Below are 19,344 nucleotides of genomic sequence, written 5' to 3'. Positions count from 1 at the left end.
CGTTGTTGTCTATAAAACGACAATAAGGGAAGAGTGTGTGTGCTACCTTGGAGCCGGCTAACACTGCGCACCGACACACACAAGAAAGAAACGAAAAGAAACGAAGAAAAAGAGGGGGGGGCAAATTAAGAGGGAGAAATGAAAAAGAAAGTTTCGTTGGATCACACGCTTGAGTGGGAATCGGTGTTAAGAGAAGCTTCCTTTGATGTTATAAAGCAAATGTTAAGCAAACGTAACGCCAATGACGCGAACGGTTTGCACAAAATCGTGTAAGTGTCACGGAACTTTACATATTTCTTTGTAGCCGACTTCTTCAATTTCTTGTTGCTAACTTGTTCTTTACTTCTATGTATAGCTGACGGCATGCTTGCTCACCTAACAGACTTGTTGCTGTTGTTGCCTTGGAGCACGGCCTCGTCCCATTTTGTTCTCTTCACTCCTTTTTCCACACTCGGCTGCTTCTCTTGCCACTTCTTCGCTTCTTATTCTGCTTGTATATTCGAGCACAGACTCAGCATAACGCTTACCCAGTCACCCAAATTGTCTACTTGGCAAAGCAGCAGCAGCAGCCAGATCCTCAATTGGGGAGAGGGGCGAAGCTAACGATAACTTCGTCTTCGTGCCCCATTCGCGTATATACCTCACATAATGCAATATACCAACTAGCACAACAGACGATTCTTTTGAAAGAAAATGAAGGCGCGTCTTGAATCTTATAAAGTAATTTAATGTTTATGAAGAAAAAGCAGCCCTCTGACGAATACTTTAGAAGAATGTCTCGTTAAGAAAAAAGTGGGCTGCTTGCCAAAGAGCTAAACGCCGTAGTTTGAATAATTTACGATGGTGTTCTTGCCTCCGTGTCCATTGCAGTTCACACGCTTGTTATAACTTTCGTGCTAACAACTTCGCATTTTGCAGTGAGCCAGGCTGCTAGCGTGCATGAAGGTATTTTCTGCGTGGTGGCTCAATGCCCACGGAATTCCGTTGCTGAGAACGAGTCTCGTTTAAATTTCAGTTAAGAATAGAAAAAAAGAGCCTTCTCTCCTTGTTGAAGCGAACAAAAAACTGGTTTTACCGGAGATGTGACGGCTTTGCGCGTAATATGTGCCAGAGGCAGGCGATTCATTTCGTTATTAGGTATAGGCGGATTGAGGCGTCCACTTCAGCAAAACCAAGAGCACCGACAAACCGGTATACTACAAATGAGCGGACTGCTTCCGGTTTTACATTTGTCGGAATTTATCCTCGCCTCGCGGGGCGCTTTATTTAGCCCCTACAAATTTCAGATGGCAGCTTCTCGTAATCAGCTCTCCCAGACACAGCTAAATATCACGGAGGGAAAGACACACAAATGCTCGGGAGAAAAAGCGCGACGGCGATATGGGTGATGGGCCTGTTGGTTATCCAGCTTCTTTTGTGTTTACGTCTGCGCCGTTTCCTTTTGTTGTTCACAGTTCAAACACCCGTCAGCTAGGCCTCGGTCTACTATACAGTCGTGCGCCCGCTATTTCGAAAGTGTTTGTCGTTCGAGGGCCGAAGTACAGTGCGGCAGAATAAAATCGGCATTGCAGGGCAGGAGCGATGAAGGGGTGCGTCGACTTCCGGCGCGTGCGCTTCTTTCGCTTATTCACGGGCCCACTTTGACAGGAGCCAGCGTTGACTTTCGATCGCGCCGCGTGCCGATAATGGCTATATCTTGACCGGCAAAGTACATGTTTCGAAATCTGCGGCACAATTCCGGCCTGAGCCGGATGAATCCTTCTGGCAAGGACGCGGGCGCGTGGCCCCAACCGGTCTGTTATCTGCACTCGGGCTCTTCCAGCAGCGATTTGCAATAAAACATCGAGTGCGGCTCTCCCGAGCGATGCAAGGCAGCCGCTACAGATAAACACGTCTGCCCTCTGTTGATCAACGTGTTCTCTCGTCGAGGACACAATGACATAGACGAGTCGGCGACACACGCCTGGAGCGTTTTCTAGCCCAGAGGAAAGAGTGGTCGTTTTTGTTTGTTTTAGCTTAGGCTGATACCATTCGAATATGCAGTTCAGGATACCTAACCAAACCTGCCTGGAAGTGAAAAGCAGCTGCTTCAAAGCAGTTGATAGGAAGTTGATAAAAGTTCTAAAGAAAGTAAGGAAGCATTTTTGTATGGGAGTGCGTAAACGCCGCACAAAACAAAAAAAATTTAGGGAAATGAAGCTTGTTTTCGTTTTTCAGCACAAGCATGAAAAGAAAGGAATACTCAATATTACCTGATACAGCACGAGTGCAGTACGAACGAATTTCTAGTGACATGTTTGTGGTATACCGAGAAACAATTTCTCACACCGACTAAAAAAGTTTTCGTAGCAAGAGACCGGCTGACAAAGTATGCCATATATATATGAAAGAAAGAATCTGAAAGATGAAAGAATCTATGACCGCAAAGCACCGCGGAGCAAAGCGCACGCGCCGAACAGCCCAGCACACTCGCTCGCCATGGCGCTATGCGTCCTCTTCCGCTATTTTTCAAGCGCATTCTCTGTTCTGACCCACACAATGTTTGCACCTAATCACCTAATCTTTGCCATTTTCGACTACGTGTTACTTCCGTTGACACTGCTTCTGTTGAAGAGTGCCAACCATCGCAGTTCTGCACGCAATATTTGGCCTTGCTCTCAAGTACCTTTTAATCTAAACTGCTTAATTGCTAGTCTGGGACGCTGCCTTACCAGTCATACTGTCGCCTAACATTACGCCCTGGGTACACGGTAAAGAATCCCACAGGGTCAAAATTAACCCGCAGTCCCTCACATACGGCGGGCCTCATAATCAAATCGCGGCTCTGGCACATGAAAACCCACAACTTAACATTATGCCCATCATTTGAATTCTATCGCTCACTGCGAGGTCCTTAATTAGCTTCTTCACGAGTTTTTTTTTCTTTCTTCTTTTTTTAAGCATAGGCACAGGTTGGGCACTGTCATTATACGCTGATAATACTCCTTATTTTATGGATATTGGTCAGGTGCCGTTAATGTCATGAGAATGCCTGCCCTATATGCTCCGACCAATTTGTATTCGTCTGGAGATTTCTTGCTCTTGATCCGGGTGCCCCGTCACTACCTAGCTCAAGTAAACGTGTGCTACTCCACAGCTTCAAGACACTGAATACACATCACGAAATTTTATTCGCTTGCCAGGCAGTTGAACGTTACTTTTGTTTTCTGCACATTAATCTTGAAACTATTGTCGATTCCATATATTGTGCAAATCTCTCGATAATATAGGCATCGGCTAGTCTGAATTAACAGAGGTCACCGGTTACTGTGAACGTAGATTTGGCGACCGCTTCTGAGTAAGTAAAGCATAAAGGAGCGATAAGCAGTGACTTGCTTTCTTGCTTGTTCTTTCTTTCTTTCTTTCTTTCTTTCTTTCTTTCTTTCTTTCTTTCTTTCTTTCTTTCTTTCTTTCTTTCTTTCTTTCTTTCTTTCCTTCTTTCTTTCTTTCTTTCTTCCTTTCTTTCTTTCTTTCTTTCTTTCTTTGTGTCTTTATGTCTTTGTGTCTTTTTTTGTTTGTGTCTTTCTTGCTTGCTGATTGTCGCCCCTATACCTCGAAACATGCACCCCGAATTTAATCGGGGCCGACGCCAGGCCCGTGCCAAGGCACTGCTGCGCTCCTTGGGTGGAAAGAGGATTACGCGCTTTGTAGACGCCGCAGAATACGCACGAGAACACCGGTTCACGGCGGTAGTCGTAGACGTTAGCTCCCGGCTTACGCACGCGTGTAGTGTCGCAACGGAATACCCCGAAACAGCGGAAGAGGTAGCGATTGCGCTTGCGCTTACCGACCCCCTCTGCGAAGTAGTTTTTAGCGAGTCACAATCCGCAGTTCGCAACTACGCGCGGGGACGCATATCCTCCGAAGCTCTCCAGATTCTAAGGAAAGCTGGTCGACAGCACTTCGATAACACTGCCATCATATGGTTTCCAGCGCAAGTCGCCACCCCCACCGATGAGGGCCTCATTAACTTGAACGAGGTAGCACACCGCTCTGCGCGAGAACTGACCTGCCGCGCAGAATCGGAGACCGCCTCTTCGAGTTCGGAACTCCTGGTTCAAGACACGCGAGAACGCCTGGTCAGGTACAATGACATCACCAAGCACTACCAGCTAGGCAGGCGGCTGCTGCCCCCACCTCACCCTATGCTGAAACGTCGCCAGGCAGTCATCTGGCGACAATTGCAAACACAAACATTCCCCAGTCCGGTGCGATTGCAGCACATTTTCCCCGCGCAATACCCGACTGCTCTTTGCAAATTATGTCAGGAAAATAGAGCGACACTGTCACACGTGTTGTGGGAGTGTCGGGTTACATCAGCTACAATGGCAGTAGCTCCGGAGGCTCTTGCGTCGAAGTGGGCAGCCGCTCTGCGCAGCTCCAACCTCAAGACACAAGAGTGGGCTGTCCAGCAAGCCCGAGAGGCGGCGACGAGGCAAGCCCTCGAAGTCCCCTCATGGGAGACCTGAGCCCGGGTCGTCAAATTTGCCGGATTCAAAATAAAGTTGTTTCCATTCATTCTTGCTTGTTCCTCAATTGTGGCGCTTACCCACTACGGGGGATTGGCCAAGAAGCTGGCGGTTAAAGGTTAAAAGTTATAGGGAAGGGGAGAGAAAAAAAAACTTATACGGAAAATTAAATCGAGATGAAGTATAACGTTCATGTTAATTAAAAAATAGATTTACGTGGCAGACATAAAGATACTTCTTTTGTAATTCTATACAAACAGCAAGTTCTGTATTCTTTTTTGGGTGGTATTAGAATAATTTCGAAGACAGAATCAGGGATTTAATGATCAATCCAATTATTGATTTCGAGAAATAACATGGTAGCCTTCTTATGTTACAGAGATAGTCGCAAATGGCCACGCAGATGTTCCTGTGGCTAAAGCCCAATGAAGAAGCCCCGAAGGAGAGGATATTTTGAGTAGTTAAAGAAATAACCAATTTTCGGAATCAAAATTCTAATTTCTTTCTCTGATCTCTAAATCGACGGCATGCGATGTTTTCGGGTTCCTGGCAGGTTGGACACATAGGGGACTGTGCCAGACCAGACCTGTATATAGGCAAAAATTTAATGGTGGGATGCGGCATCGTAATTTTGCTATGGAGATTTCTAATTTACGTGTGGGACACCATTTATTGTCCCATGAAAAGGACAAATGGTTAAATTCTGATATTTAGATTTTCAATTTTGTAAAATCTTGGAAAAGAGAAAATTTTCTAAACCTAGCCGCAGTGACATACGCTGAAATAGGCATAACGGACATAGCTGGTCCATCAAGAGACATACGCGCAAGTGTGTCTACCATTTCATTTAGGAATATACCACAATGGCCTGGAACCCATACCAACCGCACCAAGAATAAGTTTCAGGATATTAATGATTTAAATGTATTGGCTACAGTAATGTCTGAAGATGAAGTGAGTGATGTGCATACTGACAGTGAATAAAGTCACTATAACCGCTCTTGAATAACTTGAAGGAAGTTTTCGAAGAGCTAAGATAACGGCTGATAGTTCAGCCAGAAATAAGGGTGTGAAATCCGGAAAGCGTAATGCATATGACCAGGATAGTGACTCGTTGAAAATACCCACACGCGCTTTCGCCTCACTCATTGACACATCAGTCGCGACCACGTGGTCTATTCCCAATTGTGTTAAATGACCTTGTTGCATGCCATTAAATATGTAGTGGGCAGGAGTTTGGCATTCGATATAAATATATCATCAAATTCAATCTTTAGATTAGGCATGAGCTTGTTTGGGCAAATGATCTCGCGTACATTAACGTTTAGTGGATCTAGCTCAGCTTATAAAAACACAACCTGAGGTCTATATAAGCGAGACCAATGCTAATCGAAAAACGCCTTCATTTCACTAATAATTACAAATTGTGATCCTCGCAAAGAAGATTCATATATGTTTAAATACCTCTTTACTGTTATAATGCGGAATCGACAGGAAAGAGCAGGCAGTCGTGCTTCTTGATGTAAAACATTGTTAGCTACAAATTTAGGTAAACCAAGACCATTCCGGAGAGCCTCCCACTCTAGAAGAACCAGGGGGTTAATTTTGTATGCTGGCCGACCAGAGAATAGCACGCACCCAAATTCCAGTATCGGTCGAACGCACAGGCGATAAATCATTATTAGAGTATCCCTGCGTAGCCCAGCGCGACGTCGTCCAAGTCTGCTTATCATGCCAACAGCGCGTGCTGCCCTAGATTTAACATGGTTAATGTAATTTCGCCAGTTCAGTTTTGCGTCATATATTACACCTAGATAGTTGATAAGTCAACTTGCGGAATTATTTCCTGATGGTATTGGAGAGAGATATTAACTGGTACATTTAATGGAAACACAATCAAGGAATTTTTGTTGACACTAAGCAACATTCGAATATACGCAAACCAAGCTTCAAGCGTTCCTGAATGTTCTTTGTAATGAGTGAATATCACTCGCAGATTCAAAAAATGCAATATCGTCTGCCTAGACATATACATGTTCGGTATCGCACAATGGGATCGAGCTTAATAAAAATGTTAAGCAATATAGGAGAAAGGACAGATCCCTGGGGAATTCCTCTTGATTGATTATATTTTTTCTTCAACAAGCCACGTTGGGAACAATAACATTTCTTATCCTTTAAAAATTCATACATCCAATTTATGATATACCGAGGAAAACTCATGCTATTTAAACCGTTAAGGAGTGTGACATGCCCTACGCTTTCGTATGCTTTATCCAAATCACGGGCCACTAAAGCTGCATTTATTGCCGCCTGTGTCGAGCAAGCTCAATGCGTCCCTCTAAATCGACATGTGCGCGCCATATCGAGCATACGGGTCTGAATCCAATCTGGCATGGGCTTTATAATGTATTGTCATTTAAAAATTCCATGGTACGAATGCGCAATACCCTTTCTAATAATTTTATAACATTCGAAGTTAGTGCGATTGGCCTTATATTATATATATACATTCCCGCTCCGTGCTTTTTAAGCAGGGGGATTATTTTTGCGAGTTTCCAGTGAAGAAGTGTCCATGCGTTCATGAGGGAGTAATTAACTATATTGCAGAGGCCTTGCGGGGAGAGGTTAAACAATAACATGCCTCATGTAATGCCACCTGGACTCGGAGCTGTGCCAGGGAGCAGTTGAACAACGTGGTGAAGTTCTTCTTTTGTTACCTCTACGAAATCATCCCCTGCCAGAGCCCCTACGAAGTTTACCTGTAGCTGAGTTGTAGAGCGCTGTTCTAAACCTTTAACAATTTTACCTAATGATTCCAACCATTCTTTTGGGGACAGAACAACTGCGTCAATATTTATGGGCATTGGAACGGCCTTACGAGAGCGGAGAAACCTAAACAGTGCTTCTTTATTAGCACTTTTCGATAAAGAATCATACCGTTTTCATCATATTTCTACTTCGCTAATGAAATTGTTCCTTTAAACATAGCAGCAGCATACTTACAATTACTCCAATTAGTAGGGCACTGATTGAAAATAAGTTTCTTTCATGCAGCTTTCCGGCGTCTATAATCTCGTGCGCAATCACTATTCCACCACGGACAATCATTACAGCCTTTTGTTGATGAGACTACAAATTCAGATTTTTTAATGGTACCTTTCAATATTGCACAAAGGCTCACGCTTTAATATCTCTTTCCATACATGTCATAGAAGACAAAGTTCACTGTAAATTATGTTTAAATTTTGAGTAGTCCACAGAAGTCTGCGCATGTTTATTTAAAGATATCAGGGCGTTGTTAATATCAATGACAATCGGGCGGTGGTCCCTACTAGTGGCAGCAGCGACCACAGCCCAAGAAAAGATGGAAACGCCTGAGGTAACAAATGTCAAATCTAGGACAGATCGCGACTGCGAACGCATGAAAGTGGCAACTTTAGCATTCAAACATGTGAAATTGTTGACTTTAGTCCAATCCCATAAGCGTTTTCCAGGTGAATCAGTGCGTAATCCCCATGACACATGATGTGAGTTGAAGTCTCCCGCCAACAATATGTTCTTTTTGCAATAGGCCACTGCGACATCAAGTGAGCGTACGTCTTGCACCCCAGCAGGAAAGTAGGAGTTAATTATAGAAAGCGGGGCGGAACCCGGAATAGTTATTTCTAATATTAAGATTTCACAATCAGCTGATAGAGTATGATGTGAAATTTTTGCTTTATGACAGAATTTAGACGAAATGAAAAAAGCTAATCCACCACCTCGGGGAGGTCTATCCAATCGAAAACACGTGTAGTTGTTTAAATGAAAGTCATGGTCAGCCCACAAACGAGCAGCGGCATAGCCAGCAATTCTTTCTTCTTGTTCTTCTTCTTGACCAGAAGAGGGAGGATCAGGAAAGGGATGAGGGGGGGGGGAGGCTGGCGGTTATTGTCTCACGTCGTTTTTTAGGGGAGAGGCAGGTGTGCTCCCCCACATCCTTCCCTTGTTTGGCGGTCATCATCATCACCATCATCATCATCATCATCATCATCATCATCATCATCATCATCATAATCATAATCATCATCATCATCATCAGCCTGGTTACGCCCACTGCAGGGCAAAGGCCTCTCCCATACTTCTCCAACTACCCCGGTCATGTACTAGTTGTGGCCATGTTATCCCTGCAAACTTATTTATCTCATCCGCCCATCTAACTTTCTGCCGCCCTCTGCTACGCTTCCCTTCCCTTGGAATCCATTCTGTAACTCTTAATGACCATCGGTTACCTTCCCTCCTCATTACGTGTCCCCATTTCTTTTTCTTGATTTCAACTAAGATATCATTAACTCGCGTTTGTTCCCTCACCCAATCTGCTCTTTTCTTATCCCTTAACGTTACACCTATCATTCTTCTTTCCATCGCTCGTTGCGTCGTCCTCAAGTTAAGTAGAACCCTTTTCGTAAGCCTCCAGGTTTCTGCCCCGTACGTGAGTACCGGTAAGACAGAGCTGTTATAAACTTTTTTGGCGGTCAGTGTGCGCTTTAACCACGAGGTTGTCGTCACGGAAATTACGGCGCTTTGTATACGCGACAAAGACACTGCAGCGCAGGAAGCGAAGTAGCAGCTGACACTGAACGATTGATTTCGAGGCAACTGCACCGCGAACGTGATTCCCGGAAATGCACTAATATAGTCAAAATCGATTGCGGTAACAATTCCATACCACGCGCACCAAAACTCGACGACGACTTCATCGAGATGCGGCTCCTTTAGGTCGACGTTGTCGAATTCTTGTCGTCAGAAGGCTGCGGCGGGACTTGCTTCACGTTGTATTGGTGCGTTTGGAGCGTTATCCCGTTTCATTCGTGTTTCCTCTAATAACACTCTCGGAAAGATCGACTCTATGTCATATTCGCGAAGAATGAAGTCGATGTCCGTAACTTAAAAAAAGAATTATGCAGATTCACGCACTGTGGCAATCGGTGCACGCGAAGTTTGAGTGAGCCTGCAAGGCAAAATGTGCACTACGACAAGACAGGGGCTAAAATGTTTATTTCCCCCCGCTTTAGAGCGCCTAAGGCGCCAAATAAAGTAAGGCCCATATTTAGTAATACAGGAGGATGTAATTCCTTTCATTTTGGCGTTTGTTTAATGAACACTTTACAACACAGGTCACATTGGAACAGCACAAAACATAGTTAAGAGACACTGTATGAAACATGAGGGAACTGTTTTAGCACAGAAAGGGAAGATGCATGCCGCATTGACTCTTGGCACGTGGAGGTGGCGGAAAGTCTACGTCCAGACTGGTTCGTTCTGCCAGTTGTCAAGGTCAACTCGTGGGATGTCCTCGCCGCTACAGTCGACCTTAGGATTCCTGTATTGCACGGAGGGAACGTGCGATAGTAATAAGTTTTTTGAAGTTTGAAGAAAGAACTGCAATGTATATTATTTGTAAACATCATGCCCATTCTTCGATGAAAGGGAAAGAAAATGTTTCTAGGCACTCACCAGTTTGCTTCCCTGATCATAACGAGGGGCTGTACGTATTGCAAGTTTGTGTTATCACAAATGATGCGAGCCAAGCTTGCCTTGCGGATTTGCTCAACTTGCACTGAAAAAAGAAAGAAAGAAAGCGGGACGGAGTAAGACATCACATTGGGACATAAATAAGCAAGCTTAGGTGCGGGGGTCGTGAAGCATGCAAAGCCGAGCCCAACGAAATATAATATAACGCGAATGCTAAAACTGCGGTCATTCGTTTTCCCCCACTTATATTCTATTCATTGTATTCTTTAAGTGTCTAAACAGTGTAAATGATTGTAATAAACTAAAGTGGCATTCTTACTGAAACTCGAACTTTCATGTCTGAAGGTTTAGAAGGTAAAGACAATTTCTGTTGACTACGTTATTGCCGCAATGAGAATTTGAATGCTCAAAAATTACTGGTGGTTATTACTATATGCGAGGTTATAAATAACGATCTGCAATAAGGGAAAATAAAGAAAGAGATTGGCGAGTAACATCTAGCTACCATTGATTATCAGTGCACGCAGAAGGTTGATCACTTATCGAGGCCCTCTACATGATTCCAACGATGACAAAGAGTTAGAAAATGCGGCGCTCTGCTTGGGCAGAGAGGCCACTATCTGCGCGCGAACAGCGTCGACAAAGGCGCGTTTTCGAGGTAAGCTCATCAACGGACACTCACACCTGGCACCGTTATGCGCGACACGCATGGCGTCAGCGAACAGCGTGCGCCGAGACCTTGTCGCGTCCCTGAGAGGGCGCTGCTCGAAGGACAGCAGTCGTGTGGCGGGTCGTACGCTTCGTAGTGACACGAGGCGCGTTCGTGCGCCTTCACATATGTTTGGGTGAAGAAAACTGCTTGACGTTCTTCAAGCAAAGCTCGCGGCGAGCGAAGTTAACTTCTTTCACTCATTGCTGAAGCACTCTAGGCGAAAATATGAACGCTTGTTAGAGCCGCGGTTTGGATGCACCACGAAAGCAGGAGTAGGGGTCGCAAAAGCAGACAAAACATATGTTCCTCGTCAAAGGACCACCTAAGTTACACAGATAGTAGAAGCGGAGTACATAATCTTGAGTCTTGTATTCCCACTGACAGTTCAGCCTCAAGAACCACTCGTTTTCTGTAAACTAAGAGGCCGGAAATGGCAGCTCACGTGTACTGTCGACTCGCGTGAAGGAAACGAAAGCTAGTCATTGTGGTTTGCAGTCCACAGAAACATCGCGAATGGCACAGCTGAGATTTCGTAGTCCAGATTAAGCTTTTGTACAAACTCAATTGAAGCAAATACGAAGAGAGTAGCAGATCTCGATTTGCGGCCGTCTGGCAAACAAAAAACACTAAATATTTGGAAGGTGCTTGAAAGAGTAAATTGCTTCTCATAGATCTGATCGTGTTCGTTTCTTTGTTTATTGTATTTAACTGTTCTATGGGGAGGCTCCAAGTACGTCAGTATGGTGGATGTTCGTCCGCCTTCCAAACAAAGCGTCCCAAACGCCTTAACACAGAGAGATAGAGTTGAGGCTACGGTATTAGAGTGCCTGTAGTTGCGCGTGCTCAGCACCACGCGTGACACTGGTCTTGCTGTCGGTTCGAACACAGTTATTCGGTTTTTTAGTGTAGAAAGCAGCAGCAAAAGAGATAGCCTCTGAACAGGGGACCAGCGGTGGTCCCACTGCTCTATTTTCTTGTTTTTTTTTACATATCATCCAGACGTAGTACGATATGCTGACGTAGATTATACAAATCTAAGAAGCTCACGTACGCTCATCTATTTCGCTCGAAAAGGTTGTCGTAGACAATCGCTATTACGAGCTAGAACACAACGATCAGGAGCAGTACCAGCAACAGAGGAAGTCAACGGTAAAGCTTCTCATGTGCCCTGACCTTCGTTGAAAGACGACTCCAGTCCTCCGTTCTCGTACCAGAAGCGGTCTCCGTTCTTCATCCTTCGGAACTGCTCCGCGACGATGCAGGCGAAGGTGGGGCCCAGCGTGCCTCCGGGCACCGAGCGTTCATTCACGCCCGCAGGGAACAGGTCGATGTCGTCGGGGTACCTGCGGAGCGGCACACGCGTTCAGGCCTCGCTCGCTCGAAATTGTGTTCACCACAACGGCAGTCAGCGAGAGTTGGCCTTCTCTCAACCTGTAGTCAATGGCAACCTAAGAATGCATGGCCAATTACACCGCTGTCCAAATCAATGAGAATTTGCGGAGCCAATTAAGTTCGCTCATTGCCGTGACGTCACGGTGGAGGCGAATTTATTTCAATATCGGCGTCTCCTGGGGAAGTATTTCAAAGCGGAGCTTTCTTTGCCTACTTTCCCGGGTTTCGCGTGGCTGGCTGGCCGCTGTGTGCTGTCGGGTCGGAAAGAGAAGTTTAATAGCCCTAACAGAACATATCAAATCAACAAAAGCCTGGAAATTTGCGACACTGACATGAAAACAGAGTCGCTGTCTCGCCGGATATATTTGTGGATATTTATGCAAAGGTTGTATGAAACTACTAGCGAAGTGCCTTATACAACCCTTGCATTCTCAACAAGTATGCAGATCATAATTACATTAATTATTATATTAACTTCGTAGATAAAACCTGAACACATAATGTTGGCTCACAGGCATTTCTAAAGCACACCAATCTGTTAATGTGATGGTGAATTATATTTACCGTATTATTGGATTTACTTTATTTTGTTTGATGTGGCCACTAAGTGTGTTCGTGCACCCGTTCTTGGCCAATCCTCCAAAATGTGCATGTCCCACTACGGTTTCTACATAAAAGCGTATCATTTCATGTCGGCTCACAGATATCTCTAACTCACACAGATTTGTAAATAGAATGGCGAATTATATTCACGGATTTTTGGAGTTACTTATTTCTCTTTATTTATCCATTCGATATTTGTCATTGGGAATGTTCCCGTTCTTGGACAATTGTCCAGAATGGGCACGTCCCACTGTGACACAAGAAGTACAGAATCTCTAAACGTTGCTTGATACGTGGAGTACTTTTCTCTTTTCTATGTGTGCACCTTTCGCTACCATTGTGCCCTCGATAAGCGTCATACATCGCCTTACAGTCCTTGCGACATCGCTGCGTATACGCCTCACACTGCGTATCCGCCTGAATCGGAGTTTGCGTTCCGGCATAGATTCTGAACGAAGCAGTGCATAAACATAAAAATTTCACGACAATAAAGTTTGGACCTTTGTGGTGGATAAGCAAGATCATTCCATGAGATTACTCATTGCATAGGATGAAAGTAAACGAAATTGTACGCATCGCTACTAGTTGTAAAGCAATTAAAATCGATCTGGTTATTTCTGCTTTATTAAGTAGCTGATCACCCATACTAACGCACGAAACCTCATTTACTTCAGTGCGCGACAGGTAATTTTTTGGAGCCTCGCTGGAGCGACCAGTCCAAGTTTCGGTTTGAGAGAGCAATGAAATGGGCTAGAGAAGGAATGTAAACACTGCTGGGCACGTGATCGCAAAATCTGTGACGTATACTATGAAGCGCGCGAGCGTCGACTTGCTAGTTCGTCTGGTACGCCTGCACGTGCTTCGTGATGTCCTCGCCACCATCGTCGTCGTCATCCTGCAGGCGTGAGCCACCGACGTATTAGACATGGCCGATCACTTTCGATTCGACACACTAGAAAGCAGCGACTCGGATATTGCGGCCGACGACAGCGAGGGCGAACCTCAAGACCCTCGCATCGGCCACATCGTTTCGTCGGTAAGACACGACAAATCGGCGTCGAACGTCGTGGCCTGCACGGTATTTAACAGTAGCGTATCCACTTCTGCCAGTGAAGGCTATTGTGGGGAAAACGATGCATCGCTATTCCCAACCCTGAATGTGTTCGGAAGAAGTCAACGACGCAGTATATACGCGGCATTGTGCTGTACGGCTGCACTCGCAATTCGTGCCTGGTCAGTGCAGCGCAGTCAAGCTGATGGTGCGGGAAATCTGCGGACACGACAAAAACCGCCGCTTAAACCTGCAGTTGCAGCGACACTGAGAGCGTACCACTACAAGCAACAACTGAGAAGAAGAGCACAGGCAAGCGGCATGGCGGCATTTCCTCGGTTGTTTACAATCCTTCCTTCATGTCGATGTCGCGAGGCGCGCTGCGTTTTGCGGTTGGCTGCGCGCACCTACTTTAAAATTGATTTTAAATATGGCCTGAGCTGTATTCGCCGTTGATATTTTACGCATATATATATATATATATATATATATATATATATATATATATATATATATATATATATATATATATATATATATATATATATATATATATATATATATATATATATATAGTGTGCTTCTATAACAGTTTTGCAGTTAAAGAATTGCTGCGGCGTTTGCGATCATTCATTGACTGTACAACGCGTTGTTTTCAGTAGAGGCTGCAGCAGAGGACCTTACGCAGCTTGCATGAATTTGCGCAGTTGCGCAGCTTAGCGTCTTACCCCTTCGAACGATGCTGCGCTGCGTAGCAGCTACCGTGGGTGGCATAACAGACTACTATAGAAGCTTCGCGACCATAATAAAAGTTACGAAGGGCGACTGCTTAAGGTTTACAGCACAGGCGTGTTAACCTGGGACTTCATCAAGGCCCCTTGTGTATCTGTCATGATATGCGGGAATTTCTGTAGCAACCTTTCTTATGACCACTATTAAAGTTAACGTCTGCTCTAATAAACGAACAAAAATGTCGTATGATACCCATCCACCTCCATACCTACGTAAGCTTACTTTGACGAAACGGCAGGCTTACTTGTAGACCTGTGCGAATGCTTGCACCGACTCGGGCGTCATCACCTCGGCGAGCTGCGAGAAGTCGGTGATGCGGGCCATGCCACAGTACTCTCGCCAGTCGTTGTAGCTCGGAATGCCGTGGTCGCGGCCCCGCTGGATGTTCAGTGCCACCAGGTCCATGCCGAAGCCCTGGCCCAGCGGCTCGTACAGGTGGTTTGTCAACTGCACACCGCCGTCATGCTATGAGTCTTCTTGTTTCTGTTTCGTCCATGGCGGCGACATCGACAACGTTTCGTATTTATAATAACGTGTTGTACTTGTCTCTTTATAATGCCATTTTACATTGACTTTAGAAGGGACAGCCAATTATGCGTACGCCGACTATAACATCTCTCAGAGACTTCGGGCGACCGTGACAGTATGAACTTCCAGGAGGCGCCGCCTTAGATGATTCACTCGCGTGGTCGAAATTTGCGCTGTGGAATTAAAGTGTAGTGTTTTAGTGAGTTAGACAGAGTGATAGAGGTGTAGGCGCCTCCGTGGTTCCATGGTTCCAGTGTCAGTGAGGCTGATGAGAATATAAAACCAGTTGCTCTTGCAAGGAACCCCACTCTACCGTTGCACTCTCCTCAATGTATTTGAATGAGATCCAGTGGCACTCGTATTAAGCCTGTCTTAATTACGTTTTCAAAGGTGTTCAAAAGCGGCCTTAATACCTATAAGCAACGTAGCACAACGTCTCCGAGAATCAATAAATGGCTTCAATGAAGAGGAACCTTACGATCCCACCGCTGTCGCTATCACAATTTTGCGCATAAAGTGTGAAGAATCGCGCGCAATACAAATCGATTATTCGTTTTTTCAATTGAAAAAAAATTGATGTGCACATTTCTTCTCAAAAGTATACATGCCGGCCATGGCAGCCGAGCCCTGGGGAGCTTCGTCAACTCTATGCATCAGCCCCACTGCCCACCTTGAGCTGGGAACTTTTAACAAAGGTTGTGATTTCCTTGCAGGCAGCGCCAAACTGAAGCTATGTGAGATAACGCATCGGAGAACAGCTATCCAGCTGCAGCCGTATCACAACAGATGCAGCGAAAACTTGGTCACACGCGTTTCACAGTGACCGCTGTAATACTGTGCGAGCCATCGGACCAGATAAGATGACTTTCTGCGGTCGTAGTTCTTTTCTCTATTATCCTGACGTGAAGTCACGGGAGAAGAAATTGACTGTTATCAAGCTTCTTGTCACCACATTCTTCTCAGTGCGATAAGAATGCGGTGGCGCAACATAGTCCGATGGTCGTACGAGTATTGTGTCCGTGCTCTAGATTACTTAAACTTCCTTTTTCCACCGTCTTTCGTTTTCTTTACTAGCTTTATGATTGAGAAGCAGGTAGCACTAAAGCCCACGCGCGATCCCCCGGCGACAGAGATGTCTCGGCAAAATAATTCCCCAGCACTGGATAATTTATATCTAAGCGTTGCGTCGTTAAATTGACAAAATAAATAAATGCTGGAGTGTTACGTGCCGAAACCCCGATACGATTATGAGGCGTGCCGTGATAGGGGACTCCGGCTAAATTTTGACCACCTGGTGTTATTTAACGTGCACCTAAATCTAAGTGCACGAGCGTTTTTGCATTTCGCATCCATTGAACTGCGTTCGCCACGGCCAGGATCGAATTTGCGTCCTCGAGCTCGGCAGCGCAATGCTATGGCCGCCAAGATAACGCGGCGGGTGGCGCTCCAACGACAGCCGCTATTGCTGTAGTAAGAGGAAAAGTGACCCAACGTTTTACAGCCGAATTTGATGCGTTTCGGTTAGAAAGACTCAGTCTTCTCCTTTCAACCTCCCTTAAAGTACGAACCAAGTGAGTTGGTTGCGCATCGGAGGCCAGAGCGAATTGAAACTCATGGGCCCTATAACGTAAAACTATTCCAATATGTTTTTATTCCAATCCCCTGACGTCAAATTTGCGTAACCGCCGACGCAAGCATCGGGCAGTGACCCGCAGTGTTGTCTGAACAGCCCAATCAAACGCTCTCCTGGTTTATAGGAGGTCACTTTTGTTTGCTTGAAAAACGAATAACATTGCCTACACTGAACAGCTTGTCCTATCGAATTCGCTTACAAGAGGCAAGCAACGCGCTGAAGTGGAGGGGGATTCAATGGGGCCGAGCTACTGCACTGAAAATCGATAACCGGATGAAGAGGGTGGTGCCGGCGTCTACACTTGGTCCGCTTTCCCTTACTTAGCTTGCGGTGGTTGGTCGAAAATCGCAGTGGTATGCAACGGAAACTTAATAATGACGCTAAAACGGTTCCTCAGCAAAGAAGAATTGGCAGAACGAGGTCGTAAACGTGCCGAAAGTGCTTGAAAACGTTACACGGCCGCACAAAAAGTTTTATTACACGCAAATAAAGCCATGCTCTCCGGCAAGTGCGAGTAGACAGTGCCTGAGCGATCGGCCGCAGCCATCTTTTATTCCTTTCGGAACGGAGCAGCCTGCGGCTATTCAGAAGAAAATTCAGTTTTGTTCGGCATATTAATTCATCTTTACGCCACTTTGACGCGTGAGTTTTTGCGGTTTTATGACGTCGCGTGACAGGCAGGTGGAGTGGGTGCAGCCCGAAAGCTTTTGGCCAATAGCCGAGGGCTAATGACAAAAAGGCGTCGAATCAGAAATAACCATTTTTGTTTTGTTCGGTCAAATCATGCATAATCAGTTGTTACACGTCATATCAGATGGGGAGCTATCGCGGTTTTCATGATGTCGCGTGACAGACAGGTGAGTGGGGGTGGTCCAAAAAATTTTGACTAATCGCGGAGGGCTGATTTCAGAATTGGAATAGAAAAGTTTGGAATAGCTTTACGTTATAGCGCCCCATATCAGCACCAAAAAAAGAAACAAAAACAAAGAAAGGTTAAACGTTTGAAATCGCACGCGCATAATCTGAATACACGCAGTTCATCACATACGTAAACCTCCAAACTACTCCTCTCCTTGCTTTCACCTATAACAAGTTACTTCTTTTTCTCGTGTGCGTATTTAGTTTTACTGCTTAAATGTGTTCCGTTTATTGCTGCGTCGCAAAGGAGAATCTTAAACGGGCCGTGCAACCAGTTCTTCTTGAATGTGCAATCAAAACCGCTTTGCCTCTAGACGATTCTAGATAAAAGAGAAATGGTATAGTGGTGGGAAAAAAAATGAGCCAGCGCGGCTATTTCCCGCCTAAAATCGGTCGTTGCCTGATCGGGCGTACGTTTCTCTTCTGCTGCTTACTTTTCAATGGGTAGAGCATTGCTATCGCGAGCGTATCGCTGCAGCTTTCAGCCGGCTAGTGAATAGAAATGGAGAATGAAAGCCGTAAAACTGGCAAGAAAAGCTAATTTTTGCCCTTCTTGACTCTGCTGATAACACACGTACTGAAAAAAAAAAAAACGATTGCGAGAGGAGGTTCCCAATAATGGCGAGCTCTGACAACAGAGGCGTTCCGAAAGTTCGTTGGAAGCTATTGTTGGGCTTCTTGAAGGTTAGATTTCGCAGAAAAGGCATCTGGAGACCCACTAATGTTTTCACGTGTGTATTTATGTTCGCGAGCAACCAGAATCACGTACGCTCTATTTCTAGTTCGCTCATCAACAGCGATAACCACAGATTTCATCTACAACAGAAGGTAAACATGCCACTTTCTGCACAAGATTTTCTGACCATCGTTTCCCAACGAGTACAACAAGAACACTATTTTCTTTTTCTGACCAACTAAGCTAGAGCAAAATGTAAGCGTGTTCATTTGGAGGAAACAAACAAGCTATGTGTAAGTGCCCATTTTTCCTCTCCTCTAAAAACCACAGACTACAGTTTAATCACGGTCGAGACACATGCTCGTTCGATAATAAGTTCGGAAGCCTATTCCAAGGTGGCGCATGATACCAACGATTACGATCATTACCGATGACATTCACTAGAGCAGAGCCTCGCGGCAAGAAAACAAAGAACTACAGCTTTCTCAGGGTTCATAATTACGTGCGTAAAACTCATGCTTCTTCGTTTGGGACGTTTACTAGGGCACCGGATCTCGTGAGCTGCTTCTCCGTAATGTTCTTTGCTAGAGACACGTAGACGCTTTAGAAACCGGCTTTCATATACCCAGATATTCTTGTATAGGCCCACGTGCAATAACACATATACAAACTCCCCAGAGCACTATATGCATCTTGTTTTTTTTTTTCACCTTTCTCACAAGGCACGTATTGTCACATACCTGCTCAGTGACGAAGCGATCGTAGGTTTGAGCGGCCTGGCTGATGAGGCCACGATAGAAGCGGTCGAGGTTTCCGGGTGCATAAATTTCTGCAGGGTTGAAGAACTGCGTCGCAAGCGGAACTCGCTTGTGCACGGAGCCATCCTCATTGATGAGCTCAATGTTGCCCTGGAACGGAAAGTGCGCACGATTTGGGGAATGCCGAGAGGACCGAGCAGGGCCACAGCAAATGGATTTCAGGCCCAGAGGGCACGGCAATACGGACAGTGAAGCC

The 19,344-nt window shown here is 45.3% G+C and overlaps 1 protein-coding gene across 2 annotated transcripts in view; it reads right to left on the bottom strand.

Annotated features, from left to right (window-relative positions):
• Positions 1–9,622: 9,622 nt before the first annotated feature.
• LOC142586686 (salivary peroxidase/catechol oxidase-like) overlaps positions 9,623–19,344 on the bottom strand; it is a 51,424-nt gene continuing 41,702 nt past the window's right edge. For both annotated transcript variants that reach the window (XM_075697674.1, XM_075697675.1), the window contains exons 13-17: positions 19,071–19,238; positions 14,820–15,022; positions 11,911–12,080; positions 10,008–10,110; positions 9,623–9,873 (exon numbers count right to left, since the gene is read on the bottom strand). In XM_075697674.1, the coding sequence (XP_075553789.1) occupies positions 9,792–9,873; positions 10,008–10,110; positions 11,911–12,080; positions 14,820–15,022; positions 19,071–19,238 (726 nt within the window). In that variant the 3' untranslated portion in view covers positions 9,623–9,791. The remainder of the gene's footprint in view (positions 9,874–10,007; positions 10,111–11,910; positions 12,081–14,819; positions 15,023–19,070; positions 19,239–19,344) is intronic.

This window comes from Dermacentor variabilis, chromosome 1 (genome assembly GCF_050947875.1).
Source record: "Dermacentor variabilis isolate Ectoservices chromosome 1, ASM5094787v1, whole genome shotgun sequence".
Classification (NCBI taxonomy): domain Eukaryota; kingdom Metazoa; phylum Arthropoda; class Arachnida; order Ixodida; family Ixodidae; genus Dermacentor; species Dermacentor variabilis.
Note: the sequence above shows the minus strand (reverse complement) of the source record. Positions and strands in the feature narration are given on the sequence as shown.